The following is a 25,762-nucleotide window of genomic DNA, read 5'->3' as shown; positions in this document are numbered from 1 at the left end:
CTGGACAGAGCTTCAGCGAATAGAAAGCCGTCAGCGAGTGGCGGGCCGGCGCTTCCGCCAATAGAAAGCGAGTGGGCGGGACCGCGCTGCCGGTCGGGCGGAGCCGGCCAATGGGGCGCGGGGCGGCCATGGCGGCGGTGCCGGTGCTGGCGCTGCTGCTGCTGCTGGCCTGGAGCGGGCCGGGCGCCGCGGGGCAGAAGCGGAAGGAGGTGAGGTGCCGCCGGGCTCTGCCGTGTCGTGCCGGGGTCGTGCAGCGCCGAGCGGGGCTCGGCGGGCCCCAGCTTGAGACACCCGCGGGTCTCAGCTTGAGGCCCCCGCGGCCCTGAGGGGCAGCCCGCAGGCGCGGCCGCGGGCCCAGCGGAGCGGCTGCCTCTTTAGAATCCTGCAGGTCTCCTTTTCCTTGTACCTTTGAGTGCGTTTAAATGCAGCTTCTTCCCGTATTGTTGTAGAAAGCGCTGCGGGAGCGTGGTGGCCCGGCAGTGCGGGGGGTGGGTGGGTGCCTGCCCGGCCTCGGTGGTGTCACGTAGTCCCACACAGCCGGCTCCGAGGGCTTGGGAGACCCCTCTGTACGGCTTCAGGCAGGTAGGAGTCACGGAAGAGTTAGTTCATTATTTACCTTAAAGTACTCATCTGAAGGAAGGTGTTAGTAAGAAGTAGTTTGTGATAAATTAACATCTGGGAGGGATTGTCGCTTATCTAGCGCTTCTTTGTACAACGTTGCAGAATTGGTTGGCTTGGCTTTAAAAAGAGCTTAGTGCCGAGCACTCACCAGTTCCCCAGGTACACACTGTGTCAAGGTTTGTCTGGCCGTGCTGACCATTGGTGGTGGAGCTCACCCGCATGGTGCTTCCATCGCTAGTGCTGATTCCTCTGCCACCGAGTTTTGAAATTGGAAACGGAGCGATGTTTGGTACTGACCAAATGCTGTGGCGTGATTTGAGGTGTGCACCTGAAAGAAATCTGTGCAGTTAGCAATGTGAGAAAGTACTAGTGAGTTGAACGGTCTTTGGTCTTCACCAGTGTGTGTAAAGCCAAGTGCTTAAAGGCAAAGTGTTTAAGCTCAAAGTGTGTGTATTACTGAGTGGCTCAAGTAAAAGAATAATATTAACCTGACTATCAAATGGACCTGCGAATGCCTTCAAGAATCTTAATGAAGTATCACGTAACGTGAGCAGTGTTCTTATGAAATACGGTGCAGATGTTTGTTATGTCACATCTAGAAACCTTCAAGAGTGTACTGTGAGACTAGGAAAAAACCCACCAAAAATCCAACAGTATTTTTCTGGCTTTATTTTCAGATGGTGTTGTCAGAAAAAGTGAACCAGCTAATGGAGTGGGCGAGTAAAAGATCCGTTATTCGAATGAATGGAGATAAATTTCGACGCCTTGTAAAGGCACCGCCCAGAAATTACTCGGTGATTGTGATGTTCACTGCTCTTCAGCCTCACAGACAGTGTGTTGTGTGCAAGTACGGGCTTAATTTAGTCCTAAATTAGAACTTGAAAGTCATCACGTGCTTTGTAGGAAATTACATTTAAGACTGGGATAAAGCTTTTTGCCTATGTGAGAAGATTATATTTGGGCACATTATAGCAGGATTTTACTTGAAATTAAATGTGTGTAGTATGTGTAATATGTATGTGAGAATATAACATAGTCCTTAATTATTTATCTCGCTCCTAAGATAATCAGTGCTTTGCAGAAACAGCTTTCACACTGATAGGCTTCTGGAGAAAGATGGGGTGAAAACTCGACTTTCCTGGTATGAGCTGCTGGAGAAATGTTTGTAGAATTACTGCTGGCCATGCAATCTAAAAGTTAATTAATATGTTTGGCACTTGCTTATTTACAACTATAATATGTTGGATCCTTAACCATATTATGGCTTTCATGTATTAATCTGGAAGTGGCAGAGGTCTGTAAAGATTATTTTTATACCTGGTTACTTGAAATTAAATGGTTTCCCATCCTCTGACATGGAAATGAGGGCACACCTGGACTCGATTTGGTATCCTGTTGTCTAGCAAATCATGAGCAGCTGGGTTCCTTTTCACATTTCAATTAGAAATTACCACTGCTTGTGTTCATGGACTCAACAAAACTTGCCCTTGCATTTAAAAAAAACACAACAGTGGTGTCAAATGCTTCACTTGATTGTTAGAAGATTGTCTGGACTTACCTAGAAAGTTAATGTCAGGTTGTGTGGGAGGCATCAGTAATGGGGTGGGGTGACTACAGCTCCCTCAGCTGTTTTGTAACTTCTGCTCTGGACAAACATGTGATACAGTGTCTCACTTTGTGTTTTACAGGCAAGCTGATGAGGAATACCAGATTCTGGCAAACTCCTGGCGATATTCCAGTGCATTTACCAATAAGGTTTTTTTTGCTATGGTGGATTTCGATGAAGGCTCAGATGTATTTCAGATGGTAAGGTCTCTCTTTTTCTCTTTTAACGTTATTTTTAACTTGGGTTTTGGAGACTGAGGGCAAGAAGGTAAAGATGTGTACAAAATTTAGTGTAACAATGATTAAAGAAATAATTGAGAAGCTAAAAGCTGCTGTTCAGAAGAAATGACAAGAGCAGAGGACAGTAGCATGTTGGCAGTAATATTAACAGAACTAACAAATCTGCAATAGGTACAAGGAGTGAACTGGCTTCTCTGACACTTTTTTCTGAGATTGTCTCCTGTAGTAACACGGTGTAATTCTTAATTGAATTTTTCTATGATACACAAAGAGGCAAGATAGAAAGCACCAATGTCATTAGGAACAGCTATTACAACTTTTAGATTACTAGAGTGTGCTAGATTAGGCTTTCAGTATGGGCTAACTTCTTTTTGAGTACCTGGATGTTTTGGTCTTTGGTTAACTTTATGTAACCAGTTTTTTTTAAAATGTATGAGTTCTTTCCATGTATGCTTGCAATTGCAGATCACATTAATAGTTCGTTATAGTTTTGCAAATCTTAACTTTTTTTTTAAGAGATACTTGTCTCTATTTAAAAGCTACACAATTTAGGCAATGATATTTTATTAAATGGAAGCTTTTGGACTGGAGGAGTGGAGAGGAATGTCTTTTACTCTTGATCAATTTTCCCGTAGTGTTGCATGAAAAATTCATTCACGAAGCTATGGTCTTCATAGATTATTGTATATATTTCTATTTCCCAGATTTCTCTCCCAAAAGTAGTAGTTAAAGAAGAGACATTAAAAAAAAAACCTGAAATGCTACGGGAAAAGCAGTGTTAGGAAAAGATAGAACTGCATTTTGTAAACTACTTTTATTTACTTATTATAATGTCCTCTTAACTGGTCTGAATCTTTTGAATCAGTAGCTATAGATCTGAGTGCTAACAAAGAGATGTCAGTCACTTCAGAAAGCATGCACAATTGTGTTAAAAATAAAAAAGCCTGCTTAAATTTTTTTTAATAAGACATCCAGCTCTGCTAGTGACAGAGCTAAAAAAAATTATTCCTCAGTACTAAAAGGAGAAAACCGGAATGCAAAAGGGAAACTGCAGGACTACCTTGATTACTTTTATGAAACACAGTAATGCAAGCTACTGTGTTCTGTCTTTACTTTTTTTAAGTTACTGACAATGAAATCTATGTATTAAGTAGTTTTTCTTATTGATTTAATGATGATGTTGCAAGATACAAATGGTCTAGAATTGTGTTACTAAACAGACTTTTCATGCTGCTGTCATCTTCTATGTGAATTTTCTGCATACAGCTAAACATGAATTCTGCTCCAACCTTCATTAACTTTCCTGCTAAAGGCAAGCCTAAACGGGGTGACACATACGAACTTCAGGTGCGTGGCTTTGCAGCTGAACAGCTTGCTCGTTGGGTGGCTGACAGAACTGATGTCAATGTAAGTATATACAGACTTTCCCCACCACCACCTCTGTAGCACTCCCTTACTGCAGAATTCCAGCTGTGAAATGTGTCAGTTGTGATCTGTGGCTAATGTTCTGCTCTCACATAGTCTAAATAGTTCTCATCTACAAAATCTAGTTTGGGCACATGTTTGGGCATATGTCTTCAAGTTTTATCTCCATTCAGTGTTCTAATATTTTGTGTAATTCTGTATTTGATAAGATGGTAAAACTAATTTCCTTCTTTCTCTCTCTTCCTATGGAAGAGAAAATTACTAGGTAGGGTAAAGGTGTATAAAACTGAAGTTACAGTAGCAGGGGAAGAAGCATTACTTTCCAAGTCGGATCTATTATGTAGAAAATCTATTAACCCACTCTAATATATTGTGGGTGTTGTTAGCAGCAGTGCAGATACAATGTGTAATCCCACTGAGGGAAAATAATTTAAATATCCTGTGTTCAGATTCGTGTGATAAGGCCACCAAACTATGCTGGACCGTTGATGCTAGGACTGCTGCTGGCTGTCATCGGAGGCCTTGTATATTTGCGTGGAAGCAATCTGGATTTTCTGTATAACAAAACTGGCTGGGCATTTGCTGCTTTGGTGAGTTGTTATAACTCTTGTCTGCCTGTTGTTGTAGGTTTTGTAGCAAATCAAGTCTTTAAAAGCTTTTGTACTTAAAGATGCATAAGCCTGGTAGAGGCAAATGAGGTGCATTTAGGTTTACATTTTGGTAGTCTGATAATATTACTTAATCTTGGTCTTTTCAGCTCAGGTAACGCTTGATTAGATGTCTTTTATACAAATAAAAGGTAGGACAATGCCTAGCCTAAGATTGTGTTCTAAACCAGTGCTTCTGGGTACAAAATTAAAAGAAATTGGGTAAAAAATAATAGGAAGAAAGTCCTTATTAAATAGTGTTTCTTCTTTCCTTTTCAGTGTTTTGTGTTAGCAATGACATCAGGCCAGATGTGGAACCACATTAGAGGTCCACCCTATGCTCATAAGAATCCCCATACAGGACAAGTGGTAAGTCTTTTCTTAGTTTTATTTTCTGCATTTGTTTTATTTCTGCAAAATAAGGCTGATATTAAAAGAAGCAAATCAGAGAGCAGATTCTGTTCTTGGCTTCTTTCTTTGTCTGTCAGTGAGGCTAACCTCTCCTGCAGTGAGCAAGGCGAAGTAGAGAGCTGTTGATTAGTTCAGAGAGGATCTGTCTTCTCTTAAAATATGGTTGTGAAAGAGGGGTTTGGTTTTGTGTGAAACAGAAGGAATGTGAGAGCTCCAGTCAAATTTAAATTTTCTTCCAATTAGCTTTATCCTTTTCTTGGCTGAAATACAAGGAAGAAACTCTGTTAGCAAACTCCTGCTTTAGTGCTAAAACCATCACAAAATACTGCTCTTAAACCAAAGTGCTCTGTTCTGTAATTGCTGTGGGGCAATTTCACCTGTTACCTAGAAGAGGAAGGTCATTCCTACCATCTTCTGTTCGATAATTCATTAATTCCATAAGAATGGTGGTGTTAGTTCTGTGATCTAAGACTAAGGACAGATGCTTAAGGGTTTCCTAGGTGTATTGCTTTCTGCGCTCAGTAGTAAGCTTTTAAAAGATAGAATAGAAAATGCAGTTCTTAATCAGATGAGAAATACTAAGATACATTTACTACCTAGCAGCACCTTCAGTTTCTTGTTGGAAACGGCTCCATGCGATAAAGCGTTAGGCAGCAGTCATATGGATGGTACTCGGCTGGAAAGGGGACGGACTAGTTCCAGAGAGTTACCCTGGAGTTTATTTTTGTTGTGTTAATACCTAGAGAGTTCAAGGTCTTTTTGTGTGTGGAAACTTCGATTATTCTGGTAATCACAGAAAGCTAAGAAGGTACTAAAATAATGCCCTAAGGTAAAGAGGATAGCATACAGAGTAACCAAAGCTATTTGCGAAGAAGTTTTTTGGTTGGGGGGGGGCTCCGCATTGGTTCAGAACTGAAGGTAAGCATTCCTTCCATCTCTCCAAAATGTTAAAAAAGGGATACATTTTGGAGGAAGCATGACAATGCTGTTTTGCTTAGATTTTGAGGGTAGGTTATTTTAAATTACCTGATCTCTTCCATTTCTGTGACTCCCTATGCATCTTTTAACCATTCCTGTTTGTTTTCATGTTTTCTTTTCAGCATTTATTTACCTGTGATGATTGCTTTCCTGTCTTGTTATCCTCTATTGATAAAGAGACATGATAGTTCTGAAATACTAACAGCAAAATAAAGGTGTTTATGTTGAGTATTACATGCTAAACAGTCTTGTTGCTGAGCCTGGCATTTTCATGTTTAACCTGCTCTTTTTTTTTTTAATCTTATACACCCATCTAATGACTTACATATAAAAAACATCTTTCTGAGGTTTTTGAGGTAGATTAATGTCTAGTGACCTTTGACTTAGGAAATCTCATTTCTGAGGGAGGAAAGAAGTTTTAACATCACTTGAAATACAGTGCTCTGTACATAGTACAGAATGAGAATGTAAAAGTAGAATGTATTGACAGCATTGCATCTCTTCAGGTGCTTACATGTCACATACTGGCTTTTCTCACATATTTTATTCAGAAGGGAATTAACTTGGTGAAATGTCTTCTCATGCCTGGTTAGGTGGGTCAGGCCCTCTGGATCTGCTTATCAAACTTTATCTTTCTACTTAGATATAACATCACAACCATAGTGATGTAGAGCTTCCCATACGGGATTAAAAAATGGTATTCCTTCACAAATCTCAAATTTTCTGTTAACCTAGTTGGTTAGTAAACTACTAATGTAAATAAAACTGAGTTAACTTACTGAGTCAAAGTTCTCATATTTTAAATGCTTTCTTGAAAACGCTTCCTTTTGTTTCCTCTTTACATCATTCCTAAGCCTTTTTGAGACTGACAAATAAAGCTTCAGTGGTATTGGTAGTGATGTTTCTTTTCCTGGTGTGCCATGAAAAAGATTTCAGAGGCTTGGTTCTAGAGCCAAGTGAGTAGGGTTCACATGTAGATTGAAGAGTTCCAAGCTGAGGAGCAGTGTACGTAACCTAAGAAAGTCAGGGTGTGGATCAGACTTGGATCACAGTGGGTGCAGGAGAGCGTAATTATGGTAATTCAGGTAATTATTGCTGATCAGGGGATCTGGACCATGAAGGGTGTAGCAGCACTTGCTATAATCTGAACGGTACATTGGGCTGATTGTGCATGTTAATAGAAGGATTTTTGATGCTGACACCTCCCCCCCAAAATTGGTGATCAACTGATGAAATTGTTCATGCTCCAACTTTGTTTGGTCTCCTGAAAGAAGCAGTGCAAAAACTTCATTTCAAGCTCCATAGCTGCTGTTAATCATGCCAAAGTTGACTCCAGTATTAAAATCAATTACTCTTTGTCTCTTACAGAACTATATCCATGGGAGCAGTCAGGCCCAGTTTGTGGCAGAAACACACATTGTTCTTCTGTTTAGTATCCTTCCTGCTGAGAAGCATGTGGTTGGTGATGATTTTTCTGTTGGCTGCCTTTTCTATTGGGGTACTTTCTCAAGGCTTCTAACTGTCACCTAATACTGATGCAGAAGCTTGTAGAGCCTTTCTGTAATGACAACTTACACTTTTCCTATGCCGTTGATCTCTAAGTTGAATAGAAAAATACTTACTGCTTTCTCACTGCTGCCTTCCTTGCTTAATGACTGAATTGGATAGTGTTGAAGGTGTGGATCTTTGTGGAATAACAAGGTTCTTCAGGATAGCCTCTGTTCCTCTGTGCATGTCTCCATCTTTTCCGGTCTCACTTAATTCAACACCAAAGCACGAACTCCTTCGTCCGTTACTGATCTTTCTTCTTTTATTTCTTTGCTTACCTTCTTTACTTTTATTCTCACCACTTGTTCATGCTAACGATTCATGATTTTTCCATGCCAGTATTATGCCATCAAGAAAGGCAAGCGGAAACTTGCAGGTTAAGAGTTTTTACCATTCTCATTTGTATAAAAATGTTTCTTTAGAGTCATAAGAATAAAATTCCTGTTCTTTCCTTTTGTTCTCGCATTGTATGTTTTTGATCCATCATCTGTAACTTTAGTTGTATCTCACTCGAGCATTTCTTCCTTGTTCCGTCATCTGTGTTAGCCTGTGCATACTTTTGTCCTTTATATTCAGGATTTATATATTTTACTTATAATACCTTTTTTCTTGCAGCTTCACAGTCTCAAATTGTTTACATTTTATACTACACAAATACACAGACTAGCAGACTTACTACAGGGACATAATTTCAAAACTTCATTCAAAGTACCCATCCTCTTCAGTGCTTGACAGTGATTAACAAGTCGTTGGCAGCAGCAGTGTTCTTTAACAGAATGACTTCTGCCAATTTCTCCCTTTTCTCTTGTTTTATCTGCTCAAAATTCTAATTTCAGCAAGCAACACACCGGAGTTTTTGTAGTAAAATAATAGAAAGTAAGCAATTGATGTTTAAATATGCTAGTGCTAAAAGAACTTTACTCTCTTGCTGTGTATTCATTATCAAATTTTTAACTTAAACCATCCATTTGGAGGGGAACTTCTGATCTTTTTTCTAATTATTACTGTACTTCTGACACCCTCAGTCAAATTCAACCTAGAAACTTTTTGTTGATGTTTGTATTATTGCTATCCATGTTATGGACCCAATCTACCAGTTGCTGGAGACATTTAAAATGGTAGAAGCTGGCAAGGTTCCTGTAGGCTGAAGTCAGTTTCCTCTTGTGCTGAAGGCAGACTGCTCTGAAATGGAAAGATTTCCTAACAGTCCCATTACAGTCAACAATAAGTATGTCTCATTTCAAGAGGAGGATTGGGACTGAACATCTATAGTGAAATGGAATGAAATCTGTGGGAACTCTTTTGTTCCACTGGATCCACTATTTTGCTTTGCTAGGATTCATTCTTTGCAGATGTCAGGCTGAGTTGTCTGTGCTTCCTTAATTTTACAAACTGTAATTTATTTTTTTCTTAATTGAAGAACTAGAAAAGACTGAAATACTGCTACTTGAAGGATACTTTGTTGGATTAAATATTTCATGCATTTTATTCATTCTGTTAGTGGAGCAAAATGCAGAAGTTTAATTCCTTTTGGGATTTTCCAGTGGAGTAGAACAGTAGTAGGAGTGGACTGAGCTCTCTGGTAAGAAATGCTGTTTCATTACAAGCTGAGATAATAAATGCATGTTTTTAATTTTGTGTGAAGGCCTACCGTATCTTCCAGTTTATATTTTTAAACTTTGTATTTATTTTCTCTTGAAAGTTGACATTATGTATGCCTTTCAGTTGCTGTTTTTCCCACCTGTAGTTGCTGGTTTGCCTGGGAAGCCTTTAATTTTTCCAGTGAGTTTTAATGCCCCAGGTATGGAGCTGAATTTACAAGATTAGGAAGGAGTATATTGTGTTGAGTCTATTGCATTTTGTTGATTTAGCCTTAAACAGCGTTCATAGATGGTGGTGTTACTTTAGGAATGGTACTTCTCCATGAAGCTGCTACTTCTCACATGGATGTGGGGAAAAGAAAAAGTAAGTACTAATACTTTTCTCTCTTAAGAGAAGGCATATTCAGTAAAGATTTTTTATATGCTCTTTAATAGAAAGGCTTTTGCCTGTGGGTTTTTGTACACTTCCCAATTCTAAGCAGAAGTGAATCGTTTTTTTGGGAGAATTTGGAGTTGCTTAGCAAACTGCAAGATAAACTCAAAGCCCTTTTGGGAGGTGGGGAAATATAAAGGTGCTTTGCAGCATTTTGCTACTAAGGGAGAGGAGGAGGGACAAACTTGCTCTTGAAGCAGTGGTATAAAAATTATTTACAGGAGGATTTTTTTTTAATGGTCTTAATTTAGTTCTTCTCAGTGACTCTAACAGAGGTGTCCTCTGAGCAAATCTCTAAGCGTTACAGAATGCTTTTGAAAACCCCAGTCACTGCAGTGTTTTTGTGGACAGCTGCCACATTACTGGAATCTTACTCTGCATCTCTTGCAGTTATGTGTATTGCTGGTATTGGCTTGGTGGTGTTGTTCTTCAGCTGGTTGCTGTCTGTCTTCAGGTCTAAATACCATGGCTACCCATACAGGTATGTGTTTTCTGGGTTTTGGGTTCTTTTTTTTTTTTTTTTGTGTGTGTGCTGTTATAGTTGTCATTTTCCTGTGCATTGCAATAGAGCTAGAACACCATAGGCTTTTCTGAAGGAAGTGGGTAGATGGAACTGAGGGCTTAAAGATTGAGAGTGATACTAGAAGTCTGGGGTTTTATGTGGACTGTGTGCTTACAAATGTATCTGTTCCTGCTGACTTGTATTTCCCTGTGTGGTAATAATTTAAACCAGAACAGAAAAATAGGCAAAGGGCCTATTTTCTGAAATCTGATTTGGTGGGAAATAGGCAAATATTATGTCCTTTCTATGAGAAGTCATTTCTTATTTAAAAATATCTAAATAATAAAACTTATTTCATAAGACTTTTCTCAAGACCAGAAGAGAGCTGAGCTTGGTCCCTGTTCAATAACCAGTCAGCTTTTATTCCGTTCTATGCAATGGTCTTATGTACTACTGCTAAACTTCTTGTAGCTAAGATGTGGTTATCTTGGCTTTTGCATTACTAGAAGACTTACTTTAAGTGTCTTCCCCACAGCTGCTTGCATCATAGTTGCATCAGGCCCAGTTTCTCATTCTGATTTTCTTGGCATATATGAAAGCTAAGTGGAATGTTGCACACCTTTGTTTCTTATAAAATTAATAAGAATATATGTTATTTTGTTCCTGCAGTTTCCTAATGAGTTAAAGGATTCCAGAATCTGTACCTTCAAAAAGGTGGCAACTGAAATTGTGTGTAATGGAATGGAAGAGCTGAATACGTATGGTTCGTGCTACCTCTTTACACTGAATGAGATAGTTAAACACTGAACCAAAGAAGACATGTAGTGCCTTAAATATAACAAGCAATTTGCTCTGAAGGACACAGAGTATTAAGATGCAATCTCTCTTTCATAAGCTTTACATCTTCTTAAACAACTCTCCTTCTAGTGAAATTCAGAACTTAATGCTTAGAACTGTATTTCTGTAGGCTAACTAGAAACAGTACTTTACATTCAATTGGATAATCTGTTTACCATGTGGTTTTTTTCCCCCTCAAATATTTATCACTTTATTTTCTGTTTGTGCATAGCAGGTGACAATAGCTTTTCTCTCATGCCTTTTTAAGTTTGAGAAAACATCTTCATGTACCTAGAAATGTTTTCCTTCAGTCTGTGTGCAACCCTTGGAGAATACTTAAGATTGTGGTGTGGAATGTGCATATCCTAGAGCTGTATCTCATTTTTGAATACTTAACTGGTGTATGATGCAAGGGGTTGTTTCACGGATGAAGGGAGAATTTTCAACAAGTGGAACTGGGTTATTAATTCAGTTAGTCATTTAAAAACTTTTCTTTGCTAAATGCTGAAACTGCAGCATTTAAATTGTGAATGTTGGCTTGGAGCTGGAAAAAATTGTTCTTATACTGTCCAACATTCACACTCTCAAAAATACCAGATTTTTGGTCACCATGTAAGTTTCTGTCTTCTCCATTTATTTTCTCCCAAGTTTTTAGCCTTGGGGAGGATATGGGAGTGGGCAGAGATCTAATTCCAGGATAGATATTGTTACCCCAACAGAGATTTGTTAGCCTTACAATTGAATGCATGTGCTTTTTGCTCTCTTGTTTTGTTCTCTCATCTCACAAAGATACTTTGCCTTAAGGATTCCTGAGTGGAAGACATTGTGCCTCACCCCAAACTGTTGTATATTTCAGCATCTATACTACAGGAAATCTGTGCAGCCTGATTCACTAATCTTCCTTCCACAGGCCGTGGTGGCCTTGGAGGTTACTAGTCAGAGGAAAATATGATGAGACTTTTGCCTCTTGCTTCTTCATCTCCCCTGTCTCAAGAGGTTACAGAATTTGGATGCTTTAGATTGAATCTCAGAAAGGACTATATCATTCAAAGTAGAATGTTATTTTTATGCAATTTTGCTAAATTAACACACATCTCAAGTGCCTTAACTTCACTAATTTAGTTGTTTGGTGTTTCAACTTGTTGAAATGCATTTTTTTTTCTATGCTATACAAAATGACAAGCCTTAGTGGAATGGATAAATTGTGTGCCTGACTGAATTTTGGACAAGTTTCAATAAAATTTTTTAGTTTAATCCCTGCTCCTGTGTCTTTTGAACTTGAACATAAACCAAAACAAACCTCTTTTCTTCCACTCTTGCTTCAATGTGTTAATAAAAATGTCTGTATATAGTGAATAATCGCAGTATGGCTGAGTAGACTGGATTAGCAGCACATACGTGTTTATGTAGGGAAATTACAGCCCAAAATGTACAATACGAGATGTCTTCTCATGTAGCCAACTAGTAGCATAAAAATTGCATGGTTTTTACCTGTCTTTGACAGCTGTCCTGAGGTGAAAATCTTGACTTCCTGGGTTCTTAGACAGATTAACTAACAGTGTTTCTGGAGGTGGAGTCTAGTTAGCACTACAGATAGCCTGGAACAACTCTGGATTGTTGTATCTGTTGCTTATTTTCCTGTCCTGTTGGTACAATGCTTCTAATAAACTTCTAGATTGTACTTCAGTCATTAGCTGTGCAGGTGAAAGTTGCTTATAGTTTCATTCTAAAAGTAACAGGTTTTTTCTTAAATTCTCAGTCTAGTTTCCAATTTTTGTGACATGGTGCGTATTTTATTCTGTCCCTCTAAAAAGCATATAATCATATATTGCCTAATAGTTGCACATCCTGCTGATGGATAGTGGAGATGTGTTGGCTTTCTGCTTACAGTGGTATAAATACTGAGAGCTTTGGATTTTCCTCTTTTTCCATGCTGACATATGAAATGCAAAAACTGTAGGAAAAAAGTAAGCATTTTTTGTGCTCTCTAGGCTGAAACTAAGTGCATGGAGGAGGGAACAGGTGTGATAGTGGAGCAAGAGAAGATTGAGTGCTTGCAAGGACCTGCAGCGGATTTAGAGAGGGTGCAATTCTAGAAAGACTTATCTTGTGCATCAGTTGAGAGGTAATGGCCAGCTGTAATTGGTACCAGAGTGATTTTTTGGGACCATTGGCACATGCATCTTGCTAACTAGTTAGTATAGTACAGTTCTGGACCAATAGAACAAAGGTGGGATGAGGTAATGCATTCAAGAACCAGTATGCAAAAACTGGGAGTTTGATGAGGCCATCTCCTTTAGCAAGTGAGTCATTAAACAGCTCAGAAGTACCATAAAAGCTCACCTTTAGGGAACACTTATTATAATAGAAGGAAGAAATGGTATGTTCTGTAGCTGAAAATGGACTGTGTAGGATTTTTTTTTTAACGTGGTTGGCCTCAAAGATTGCTGCTTTTTCTGCTTTTGAGAAGGGGCTGTGGTATGTTTCTAAAATATTTTTGAATAATAGCTAGTAATAATTTAAGGAGCTTGATGAGCTAAGGCCAAAGCAAGATAGTAAATCTTAATTGGATTAATCTAGGTAATGGTTTGTGTTGTCTACAATTTACTGGAAGCTTCTGTCTTCAAACCATTCCAGTGTTCAGCACAGAACATGCCTCTTAATGGTGGTGCCTAGCAGTTTTCTCTGCAGTTAAGCTTTTAACAGAGATTCTTCCTAAGTACGTGCTCTTCAGGGGCAGAACTGCTTAACCCTCCAACTAGGTGGAAAACAGGCTCAGCTCTGCATCTGCTGTGTATGGCTTGGTGCTTGTGCAAATAACCTTAATTAATCCCATGGCAGGTGATGTCATTGTGGCTGAGTGGACATATGCAATCACATGATAAATATGCATTCTGACGTGAGGTAAGAAGACATTAAACCTTTTGGCAGGCAGTGGGATACTGGGGAATATGATGAGATGATGGCTGCCTAGAGGCTTTAGGATAAAAACACAGATGCTTCTAAATGGCCACAACTATTTGACATCTAACTTAAATGTACATCGAGACCTATTCTGTGCCTTGTTAAAGAAGTTTAAAAGTAAGCATAACTGATATTTTTTTTTTAATTCTTAGTCTATATTCATGACAAATCAAAGCAGAAGTTTTAGAAGTACTGAAGAAAGTCAGTTGCTTAACTTCCTAAACTTTTGAAACATCTGAAGAAAATCAGAGGCCTGACGCGTTTATGCTTGTTGGGATATGCTGCACGTGACATCAAATTATGCTAGGTTGTGGTATCTTGTAGCTGAAGTTTGTTGGGAGAAAAATGGTCTGTAGAGTTCCTTCATGGTTTGTTAGCAATGGTTTCTGATAGTCTCTTTTAAAAATTAGCCAGTCTATAACAGCAAATAGCTTATACTGAAATCAGATAATTTTTTTTTTTAATTTGAAAGTGCTTTCCATCTGCTGAGAGAAATCAGTTCTCACAAAGGATTTGGAAAAGTACTGGCACTTTGCTTCTCTTTTGGACCTTGATGTTTTCTGCTTTCTCATGCTGAAAAGGTTTAGTCATCAAATACAAGCCACTACTCAACTGGTGCCACACCATCACTTGGAACTTCATTAAGGGGAGTAGAATAACAGCAAAACAAAGAATAAACCCAAGCTCTTGAGTAGGCAGTCATCTGTTTCCAGTTTTTATCATGCTTTTTGTCTGATGAATAGAGAATGAGTTTCATTGCACAGAATCTATTCCATTTAAAAGCTCATTCCTATAAAATGAATTTAAGCAGTGTTTTATTGTTCTGGATTAATTGTGCTACTTTTATCACAGATAATAATCTGAGAGAGATGTATATGTAGTTTGTATTTCTAGGTCAGGAGCACATAAAGTTATTAAAATACTCTCAATTGATAACTATACATGTCTTTCAGCCATTTTTCTTAAAAGTAGGCTAATATCTACTTAAGAAAACTAATTACTATCATTATATTAAAAAAAATAATCAGTATGATGAGACCCTACAGTGGCCCTTGGTTTGTCCTGCAAACTAAGCTCTGAATCCTCATTCTTCCAGGTACATTGGAGCAGCCAGCAGTCAGTTAGTAGAGAGCTGGGGGGAAGGGGTCCTGTGTGCTGGGGAAACTTAACTGTAGGTATGTTAGGTGTGCAAGATGTTTCTAGATGTGCAAGATGTTTCTCTGCAGCTGCATGTGTTACCTGTTCATAGGCAGGTTTCACTATACTTCTACAATCTGTTTTTTGACAACCTCATACTAGTGTCAGCTATTGTGTCCTGGTGTAACTGGACATGGAAGCATTGCCATTCTTACTCTATCTTGACCTCTTCTCACAATAAGATTTCTTTTTCATGTGCAATAAGTTGTGAATTGGGGGCAATTAAATTTGTTTTTCTTAAACTGCTTTCAAATACCTTCCATCTCCCAAGGAAATAGTGTAAGAAAAAAATTACAGAATAATAGTAATAAATATTTCTATTGGTTATTCTGAATCAGTAGGATATTAGTCCATAAAGCAGACTTAAATCCCTTAAAAGAGGAAAAGAAAGGTTTTGTCTTCTTAATTTAATCACATTATTGGAATACTAATGCAGGGCTAAGAATAGGTAATGCTTCTGGTTTAATTCATCTGTCCACTGGCAAAAAAAAAGGCTTTTTACATTTTTTCAATGGAATTTGTAGCAGTCACAGTTACATGAATTTACTTTTTTCCTTCTAAAACTTAGCTAGAAGGCAGGTAACACTTTGGTCTTTCAAAAATGTGGTATTGACAATTGATTATACTGATGGTGTTATTGAATCTGCTGTTTGGTATTACTAAAATTCAGCAAACGCAGGATGCAGTTCTTTGGTAAAATGTTAGATTCTGAAGCAAATTGTTTAGACCATTTTGTAGAATTTCCCTGGGATGTGTAAGCTTGTACATGCTGAAGTGCCAAAGTGCTGTTCATTCTATTATTGTTGCCTTTTAGAATGAAATATATATTAAGGAGTAGTTACAGCTATGGTGACAAGGACTTCACAATTTTTTTCCCTCATGTTTTGCATGTTTTTTTATGAAGCCAGGCGAGGCGGTGGTACTTTGTTTCTGCAGAAAAATAATATATTAATTTTCTAAACGGGTTGCTGTAGGGTGAGTGAGTGGTACCTGTGCCAGGTGCTGCCGGCGCTGGGCCAGGTGCCACGTTCTGGGCAGGTGATGGAAGGGAAGGGTCCCCACCAGCCCCTCACGAGCGTGTCTCATGCCATCCCTCCCAGCAGTGACCTGCTCCCCGCCACTTCTCACACCTCTGACGGGGACATCAGCACTGCTGGTGCAAGCGGGGAAAGTCACCTTGGCGTACTGACAGAAACCTTGGCCATGGCCTTCCTCACCTGAAGGATTTTCGGTTCAAGTTTTAGCGAAGCTGGGCCAAAGCAAAGCTGGAGCTGGCAGCGTGGCCTGCTGGGCTGAAGCGAAGCCGGAGCTGGCAGTGCGGCCTGGGCACTCTTCGACTAATTCGAGGCCGGTAATTCTCCAAGTGATTGTGTCACTTGTACCTTGCTCGCTCTTTTTATTTGGGAAAAGCTTGGGAAAAGGTTTCTAAGGCCGGTGTGCACCCGCGGCCCGGTGGCGGAGCGGGCCCACCGGCCCTGCAGCACGGCCCTGGCCTGTGTGGAGGTGCCGCCGCCGGTGCTCTCAGGTGGGGCGGGCGACTGGGGCCGGGCTGCCGCGGCCGCGGGGGCGCCCGTGGGCTGGAGCCCCCTGCCGGGCGGAGCCGTCAATACACTTTGTTTTGAAATGATGTCACGGGAGTCGGTGCGTGACGCCAGGCCCCTGCCGGTGATGTAACCGTCGCTCCGGCCAATCGGAGCGCGCAAGGTTGGGACGGTGACGTAAACGACCCTAGCAACCGGCCCCGTCGGAGCCGCCCAATTGCAAAATAGCTGGGGGCGGCAAGGAGCCAATGGGAGTCGGCGAAGGAGGAAGGCGGCAGGAGGCAGGTCTCCCTCTGCCTCGATCCGATAAGATGGCGGCGGGGCTTGCGATGGTGGCCATAGCGGCTTTGTCCCTCTTCAGCGCCTGAGCCCGGTTCCGGCCGGGCCGGCTGCTCCGAGCAGCGGCGGCGGAGACATGACCGCAGAGCCTGTGAGGTACGGCCCGGAGTCCGCCCCTGCCAGGCGCCGGGGGGAGCGGCGGCCGCTGCTGGCGGGCGGCCTCCGCGGCTGCACCGCGCGGCCCGCCGGCGGGGGTGGGGCGGGGACGGGCCCGAGGCGGCGGGCAGTGGCAGGAGGCGGCGACCGCCCGGGCTGGGCTCGGTGCGGCCCGGCGCTCGGCCCGCGGCAGCACGCCCGTCCCTCTTGCCCGGGCTCGGTGGGCCGGGGCCTGCCGGTAGGGCTGAGTTAGGCAGGGCTGCTCCGTCCCGGCGCGGCTCGGCGGGAAGGCCTGGAGGGGCGGGGCCGCCGTTGGCCGCCGCCATCGGCCGCCGTGCTCCCGCCGCTGGGCGCCGCGGGGATGTGTCCTCCGTTTGTCCGCCCCCGCCCCACGTGTTTGCGCTGTAGTAAAGATCTTCCGATCCCGCTGATCCCCCCGCGAAGGATCTGTTTTCATGCTGGTTTACAAACACCGCCCGCTACCCTTGAAGAGCGGGCTCCTGCCGTGCGAATTGTTACGGACGGCTCCTGTTTTGCTGCGTGAAGTAAGCAAGCTGACAAAAACCCCTAGCAAAGTCGGTGTTCAGACAGCCGTCGTGTTACGCGACCGATAAATAGTTGGCTTTGTGTGCTTTCAGTTCATGGATAGCTCAAGTGGTCTCGTCAACACAGTCCACCCACAAATACTCCAGCTGCCTGCGGCGCCCTGTCGCTTGACCCTCACGGATGTGGCACATAGCTCCACAATCCAAAAGTGTTAAGGAAGGGAAGCATCGCGGTGGCTTAAGCCCTGAGCCTCGGATAAAGTTTGTTCTGGGGTCGCGTTTGTGCGTCTTCACCACCTGGTTTTAGACTTAATTTTGAGTAGGTCGTAACTGGTGTTCAGTTTCAGCCAGAAGTTCAAGGGATGGTAGTTTTCCTCCTCTTGTGTACTGCTTGATTTGAAAGCCTTAACACTTATGGCGAAGTCATGCGTATGTACTCTACTTCCAGCTAACAAAACCAGTAAGAGCTCATCATCGTTTTTGATGTTGATCATACGCTGGCTCGTAAGTTGAGTATTGTAAATACACATTATTTGGCACTCAACTTCTCAACAGCAGTTTCTTGTGCGTGTGTTTCCTCCCTTATTTTGTAAGATGAGGATTTGTAAGAAAGGGGAAAGATCCCCTTTCTCTTTCTGACTCCCACTTTCTCCACTCTAGGTTCTTGCAGTACTTACAGATTAAACCACACTTGTGTCGTCCGAGGATAGCCTGATTTTTGTATAACAAAAAGATGTGGCTACTACTATTTATTTGTAATTTGCATTGCAGATTCTGAAAAACGTTCCTCCATTTGCACCACTTTGCTTTTTATTTTACTATGGCTCTTTTATTTTGTTCCCTGTTTTCTCATATTTTTCTTTGCCTTTTTTTTTTTTTTTTATAAACAACTTCTTCCTGGTCTACCTTATGACGGTTTTGTACTTAACCCTTTCTGTATTCTTACGTTGTCATTAGTGCAACAACTAGTGTTGCTACTAAGGGGCTGCTTTACTTTGGTGCTTCAGTAGAGAAGGATACAGAAGCTCATCTATTTTTCCATGCAGTTTTTCAGATTAACTGCAGCCAGAGAGGTAAATTGGATTATTTCAAATTACTTCTACCCTTGAAGACCAAAAGTATGCACAGAATAGATTTGAGATTGTATGCAGTCTTTGGGTTGGATCTGCCCCACAGAATAAGCAGGCCCTGTGACAAACTACTTTTAAGTAGATGGGCATAATATTATTTTCTTTCCCAGTGCTCCAAACATTTCTTCTGTTCAGAAACTCAGTTCTCATTCAGTCTACGTGTTTTTTATAACTCTCATCCTATATAGAGCTCATCTTGAGCAGTTTGGTTGTAGTTTACAGGAACAGTTCATGCCAGGAGCTAGGCATGACATTGTAGGGTACCATAGTTTCAGGGTTACAAGCTGATGAACACATTGCATGCGCTTTTTCTTATTTTCTGTCAATTCACGTTCTACTTAAAATTGGAGTTGGAGAGAATGAGAGGGGAAAACAAAAAATGCACGCATATGTTTGTGTGCGCCTGCTTTCCCTTTCCCCCCCCCCCCCCGTTTCCCACAAGTCCTGTTGGCCCGTCAGCTGCCTGCATTTCTGTCACCCTGCACAGTCACCCTGCACGCTCAATTCATCTGCTCTCTGCAGTTTTGCTGGTGTAAGATGTGTACAGACATAAAGTTAGGAGATTGTTGTTCAAATTCTTTGGAAAACACGTAAACAATAGAATTTTGATGGAAAATCTTTTCCCAGCATTTCTGTAACACAGACTTACAGTGCTTAAAAGGAAAACAATCAATACTAGTCTGCTGGTTATGAAGTTTTAAACTTGTCATAAGGAATACTTTTACTTAATATGAAGAACCAAGGAGTCTTCCATGTGTAGGATGAGAAGTTTGGAATGATGAAATACAGGACAAAAGCTGGAGTAACTTACTAAGAAACTAAAAAAAAATATCTGCCTCTGTAAATGTTTATAAAGATTTATCTTAAACTTAAAAAAGTTTGGTTGGTTTTTTTTTTTGTTTGTTTGTTAAGTGGAGGAATCTTTGTCATAGTGGCCTAATCTGTTCCTACCAATCAGTTTGTATGTTGTACAAAATAAGCATAACAATAGAAAAAAGCCAGGTTTTGAGTCTTACTCACTTGAACCATCTGGTAGTTGGTGAAACTAGATTTATTTTACACTGGCAAAATAAACTTATCTTTTTATTCAGACTTTTAAAACTTTCAGGATGATATTTTGGTAGCTTGGTCTTAACATTTTTATTAAATTTTCTGCATTTTTGTTTCACTTGAATTTCTTGGTTCTGAGTGATAATATAGGGTTGTTTGAGGCATGTTACTTAATGCCACAGTAATCTAATTGGAAGTAAGTCAATAGCAATCTTCCATATCCTCTGATGGTACAGTGTAAGTTAGCCGTCTTTCATATGGTCATTTGGAGCGAACATAAGTAGATTTTTTGACTCTTCCCCAAAGAAGAGCAAAACTTTAGGCTGGCTGTTGTCTTTTGTGCCAGATGTGCCCCAGAGCCGAACTGTTTGTGCTGCTTCAGTGCAGTTCTCCGAGAGAGACTTAATGCAGTGACTTCATTATTTATGTTTCAGTACAATACTGTCTCTGTTAGGGTTTTGTAAACTTTGTGTGAGGATCTCTGTAGGGCTTAACTGAAGGTATCTTCATTTTCTATGGAATAATTTGGTGTGATAAAGGGGTGTATAATACAAATTCTGCAGTGGGATGGCCTTAACATTGTGGAAACTTAAAACTCCCAGTTCTGTTCTAGATGAGCGCTTGCACCCTCTGCTTGAAGAGAGGACAAGTTAGTGCTTTATAGGTGAATATACCTCACCAAAAGAAAATATAAAAAATAATACTGAAATGTGCTGTGTTCACCATAAAACCAAATGCCTGCAGTCTATGGCAAAGTACATTTTTAGACTGGATCACTAGATGTGGCTTTTATAAATGGGAATGGCCTAGTATACTGCTGAACCTCATGAAATCGCATTTTGTATCCCTAGAGCTCAGCTTGTGCCTGCAGGTGATTTGGAAACATGAATCATTACATGGACAGGACAGTGGCAGGTTGTTCTAGTGGCGAATCATGAGGAGACAGAAGAAATTGTAGAAATTCAGTGGCAAATATGGAAGGTTTTATATTGACTTGAAAAGATGTTAGGTAAAGTGCCCTGATTTATTAAAGGAAGAGTGTAAAGCTTTCATAATTTCTTCTAACATCTAGCCAGGCAGTTGTCATTCAAGATGGAGGATGGATGTATGTTGGTTTTTTTCTCTTTTTTTTTTTTTTTTTTTCTTGTTTGTTTAGAAAAATAGTGAAACCTTGAAAAAAAATCAAGGACTTAATCACACAGAGTGTTGACCAGTGTCCACTTCAGTGTATTTAGGCAGTTCATTTGCAAGTCTGAAAGCTGCGTGGTTGTAGAAATTTCCATCTTGGGTCCAACTGTAGGTCTTAAGAAGTGCAACTGTAGAAGTCTTGTTGGGCAAATACATCTATCCTGTACAGCAAACCAAAAAAATTAGCCATTAAATTCAGGACTGACAGTTGGGCAAACTGAGGTGGCTTTTATCTTATAAAATAAAAAGCTATGCTTCAGATGGGCTACAGCCTTTAAAACCTGTAGCAAACCTGATTGGGAGTATCTGGGAGACTCAGAGGGACATGCTTTAATTCTGAGGCAGGGTTCGTAATGAATGATGCTTTGTTGAGAGTCTGTGATAAACTCCTGGAAGCGAAGGGAGATGAAGTAAAAGAAAAAGCAGTTTCAGCATTAGAAGGGTGTGATGCTGTTGGATGTGGAGCCCTTTTTTTCCCTTTAAACAAAGTGTTTTTAAGCTTTTTTAATACCATTTTCTGTTTTCTATGTTATATATGCTAGCTTGAGCTTTTATTATTCTGGACTTAATATAGTAAGGTATTCAGTTTACCATAATTCTTGTCTTATAAAGGTGAAAATACTGTATTTAGATTTTTCAGCCGACTTTGGTCAGTCTTTTTCAGCTGCAGATTATTTTGCTATTGAAGTTAGAGACTTCTGTGTGGCGTTCAAGCCAACCTAACAATGAAATTGTTTATTTTAGCAGGATTTTTTTTTGTTTGCTTTCTTTTAAGCTCCCGTTAAAGAAACAGGTTAAAAAACCAAAGAATTTTTCACTTTCTAGTGAAACATGGTAAGTCTCAGCCAAGTCTTAGTATGGTTGTTTGGATACTGTCTCAACAAAAAGAAATTGTATAATCTTCCTTGAACAGAATAAGGGGTCTCTTAGTGACTTTGAACCATTGCTTTCTCGTTCCCTTTGTGTGTCTGGAGGAAAATAATTCTATTTAGTTGCCTGAACCTGTTATGCTGTACTTAAGCTCCAAAGTTACTTTATCTACGTCGGTGAGCATCTTCAACTGTGCTAGGTATCACTTGATTAAGCCCCTGTGGATTTAAAGTCAGTTCTAAACAAAGTAAGAGTGAATTTGTGTTAATGAAGTCTTAAGGATAGACTCTCTGGATCTGATGAAGTGCTAGATGCCTGCACCTCTTTTCAGTCAGAGCTTTGGTATTCCGGTATTTGCTGACTGTATCTGATCTAGTAAGTTTTAACATGGTACCGTTCCATCTAATCACAAGAGGACTTTTCTACTATGAGAATGGTCAAACACAGGAAAAGGTCATCCTGAGATATCATGGAGCTGCCACCTGTGGAGGTACTTGGAACCTTACTGAATGTATTTCTGGGCCACCTCCTGTAGCTGTCTCTGCTTGTGCTGGGGGCTTGGACTTAGTGATCTCCAGAGGTCCCTTCCAACTGGAATGATTCTGTGATTCTTGGTGTCATTTACCTGACCAATTCTTAGCTCTGCTGCCATGTGACGGTTCAGGGTCATGGAGCATATTGCTGCCACTGAAGTTACAGTCCCTTGCTCCCCAGCTCAGACTGTCATCACCTCTGCTTGCAGGAACATTCGTACCAATGAGCAGTGAGCTGGCTGGATTAGGGTAATTATCTAGATTCAGAAGAAATGGTGACTTTGAATATGGATTAGCTTGTGTGCATAGGTCAAAACAAATACTGAACTGGAGGAGAAGGGAGAGAACTGAGAGTGTGGGTGGCATCAGGTGTGTGTGTTGGGGCATGAGGGTTTGCGTCCTTTGGCGGTAGAGCTGGTTCATGCCAACTTGAGCAGATTGTGTGAATCCTGATTGTAAAGCCTTACATGTTTTGGTGTGATCAGTGTATCGGTATAAATAAATTACAAAATACTAATCTGATCTAGGCTATACAATATCATGTTGCTTTGCCTTTGGAAAACCATTGTTGAGTTAAAAACCAACCACTGGGGGGGAAGTGCTCTGTTTCCCCACCTTGATGAAACCCTATTCTTTTACTTGTTCAACTGATAGAGTCATAGGCTGATTTTATTTTCTGGTTATGTATTTTTTTCTGAGAGAAGTAGGCTTCTTGGACTGTTGCAGGTGTGTTCACTCCTTATTTTTGATTAGGGATAAGAAAACAAACAACTTATCTAGTAGGGTTTATCATCTTTCAGTCTTTCCAGCAGTCTTAAGCTATTTCATGTGTGTTCAGCCACAATATTGACATGGTTTGTGAAACAACTATGTAGGCTCTGCCCTGGTAACTGAAATCTTGTGAGTTAAGTCTAACACTTTTCCTTCTCATCAGGAAAACTTCTATGAAGATTTACAGGTGCAGAATACTGGCTTGTTTATAGGTAGTATGTCTTCCCACTGTCTTAATTAAAATACTCCGTTTTTTGCTGTGGGTTGTTGGATTTCTGTCATTTGCATGGGGATACAGTCTGAAGCAGAGGATGGTAGTCTACAGACCAGTTTAAAAGCACATCTGGTTTTATTTGTTTTCAGTTTTTTTTTCCCTAAGGATTGTTTAATTTTGTCTGCTTAATACTTGTGCTGCAGTATTTAATTTCAGCTTCAAAAGTGAAAAATGATTGGGACTTAATGTGAAACAATGAAGATGAATTTAAAAAACTTGTGCCCTTGAACTATTTTAAAAGTTTAAACAGAAAAAATTTAGACAAGTATTGAAGTTAAGGAAGGTGACTACTTGAGATAAAAAAAATTCTGCAAAATCGTGTTTGTCATTGCAGTAGGAGTGCTTTCGAGCTCCATCCCATTCAGATGGGGGACACTTAACTAGACTCAAAATTGGTAGGATCCTGTGGAATAATGTGTTTTAAATAAATGTTTAAATAATTTTAAAACGGTTCTTCCAGATGTTGACAATAACTGGGACATTTCCCACTTACATTTTTAAAGTGTTTGAAGAAAGTAGGTAGAAACTGAGCCCAGTAAAGCTTTTCCAGTGCTGTTGCATGGTATAATCCAGTGTGACCTGGGATTGCTGTTGAAGTGGGCTGTCTTACTCTTTCCTTGCCCTGGCTGTGAATCTTCAGCACCTCACCTGCCATCGGAGAGAATGATCACGTGAATATGTGGCAAATTGGATCCAAATGAAAACTGTTCCTTAAAATGTTATTTGTCCAAGGTGTTGATTCACTTTGCAGAAGCGTGTTCATTAGCTAACACAGGTGATGAAGTAATGTGGTGGGTTGAAACCCTGGCTGAATACCCGGCACCCACCACAGCTGCTCCATCACCGCCCGCCTCAGCTGGGCAGGGGAGAGAAAATCCCAACGGAAGGCTCCTGGGTTGTAAGGGCAGGGGGATCATCACAGTTACTGTCAGGGGCAAAACAGGCTCAACTTGGGGAAATGAATGTAATTTATTACCAACCAAGTCAGAGTAGGGTAGTGAGAAGTAAGACCGTATATTAAAACACCTTCCCCCACCCCTCCCTTGTTCCCAGGCTCCGCTTCACTCCCGATTTCTCTCCCTCCTCCCCCCTGCACCGACGGGGAATGGGGGCTGTCCATCACGCTGTCTCTGCTGCTCCTTCCTCCTCACACTCTTCCCCTGCTCCAGCGTGGGTCCCTCCCACGGCAGACCTTCACAAACTGCTCCAGCGTGGGTCCCTCCCACGGGCTGTAGTCCTTCAGGAACAGCCTGCTCCAGCACGGGCTGCCCCCGGGTCTCATCTTCCAGCGTGGGTCCCTCCCTGGGCTGCAGGGGGGGATCTGCTTCCCTGTGGGCTCCAGGGGTTGAGGGGGACAGCCTGATGGGTTGGGGGGTCTCTGCTCCGTGCCTGGAGCCCCCCTGCCCTGTCCCGGGTGCTGCAGCGCTGCTGCTCTCGCATGGCCTCGCTCCTCTCCGCCGCTGTTGCACAGGGGGTTCCCCCCTTCTTTAAGATGTTCCCCCAGAGGCTCCCACCGTCGCTGATGGGCTCGGCCTCGGCCAGCGGCGGGGCCATCGCAGAGCCGGCCGGCGTGGGCTCTGTCGGACATGGGGGAAGCTTCTGGCAGCTTCTCACAAGCCCCCCCTGTACGCACCCCCCCACCCCCCCCCAAATCTTGCCACACAAACCCCGTACAGGTAAGCTTGTTCAAGGGGGCAGCAGTGAACAGCCATATTGAATTAAGTATAGTGTGTCTAGGTTAGGACATCACCTGTCCCTTATTTTTCTTCTGATAATTGTACTGATGTGTAGAATCATTTGGCCTGATACCTGGTTTGCCTAATTTGTAGTGGTGTTGATTTTTTTTTTTTTTCATCCATGTAAGGGCCAGGCATTTACCGTTTAAGATCACAGCACTTGCCCGGCATTTAGTTAAGAAATGGTATTTTTGTAAGATCTTTCCCAAGGTCACAAATCAGGTTCATGGCTAAACGAGTCTAGGATTCTATAGTAGGACACCTTTCCTTTCATCCTGTTTTAATTAGGCTAAACAGGGTTGAAATAGCTCTAGACTGATGGTGAAGCTGTTTGCTTGGAACATGCAAGCCTGAAAACACCTAGTAGGGACTGTTGCTATGTGGTAGAGGGTGACTGCTTGCTTCACTTCGTGCTTCTGAGATGGTTCTAAATTTTTAGGCCCCTGTTTTTCTAAAAAATACCTGTTTTATAGGTTGTGATCAATTTAATAGTGGTTGAATCTATGAATATATTGCAAAGAATGAGGATTTCGGAGTAGAAGCTTTAAAAAAATATAGATAATGTATTCTCAACTATAAATGCATGACATAAAATCGCTTTTGTACAAAAACAGGAAAAGCATTGCCCTAAATTAAAACTTCTCTGTGGTAGAGTCTAGTAAGTGTAACACCTTTACTGA

The 25,762-nt window shown here is 41.2% G+C and overlaps 2 protein-coding genes across 3 annotated transcripts in view; both read left to right on the top strand.

Moving 5' to 3' along the window:
- The first annotated feature begins 81 nt into the window (after positions 1-81).
- MAGT1 (magnesium transporter 1) lies at positions 82-12,102 on the top strand. Its single transcript, XM_040614531.1, has 10 exons — positions 82-209; positions 1,299-1,468; positions 2,310-2,427; positions 3,733-3,873; positions 4,341-4,481; positions 4,818-4,907; positions 7,296-7,359; positions 9,366-9,440; positions 9,900-9,990; positions 10,681-12,102. Exons 1-10 carry the CDS (start codon positions 111-113, stop codon positions 10,694-10,696), a joined length of 1,005 nt encoding a protein of 334 aa, XP_040470465.1. The 5' UTR covers positions 82-110; the 3' UTR covers positions 10,697-12,102.
- Positions 12,103-16,816: 4,714 nt separating this feature from the next.
- The window catches only part of ATRX (ATRX chromatin remodeler), an 86,470-nt gene continuing 77,524 nt past the window's right edge, over positions 16,817-25,762 (top strand). For both annotated transcript variants that reach the window (XM_040614639.1, XM_040614638.1), the window contains exon 1: positions 16,817-16,985. In XM_040614639.1, the coding sequence (XP_040470573.1) occupies positions 16,966-16,985 (20 nt within the window). In that variant the 5' untranslated portion in view covers positions 16,817-16,965. The remainder of the gene's footprint in view (positions 16,986-25,762) is intronic.

Source organism: Falco naumanni, chromosome 14, assembly GCF_017639655.2.
Source record: "Falco naumanni isolate bFalNau1 chromosome 14, bFalNau1.pat, whole genome shotgun sequence".
NCBI classification, from domain to species: domain Eukaryota; kingdom Metazoa; phylum Chordata; class Aves; order Falconiformes; family Falconidae; genus Falco; species Falco naumanni.
The sequence above is the reverse complement of the archived record's forward strand: the minus strand, read 5'-3'. Positions and strand labels throughout refer to the sequence as shown.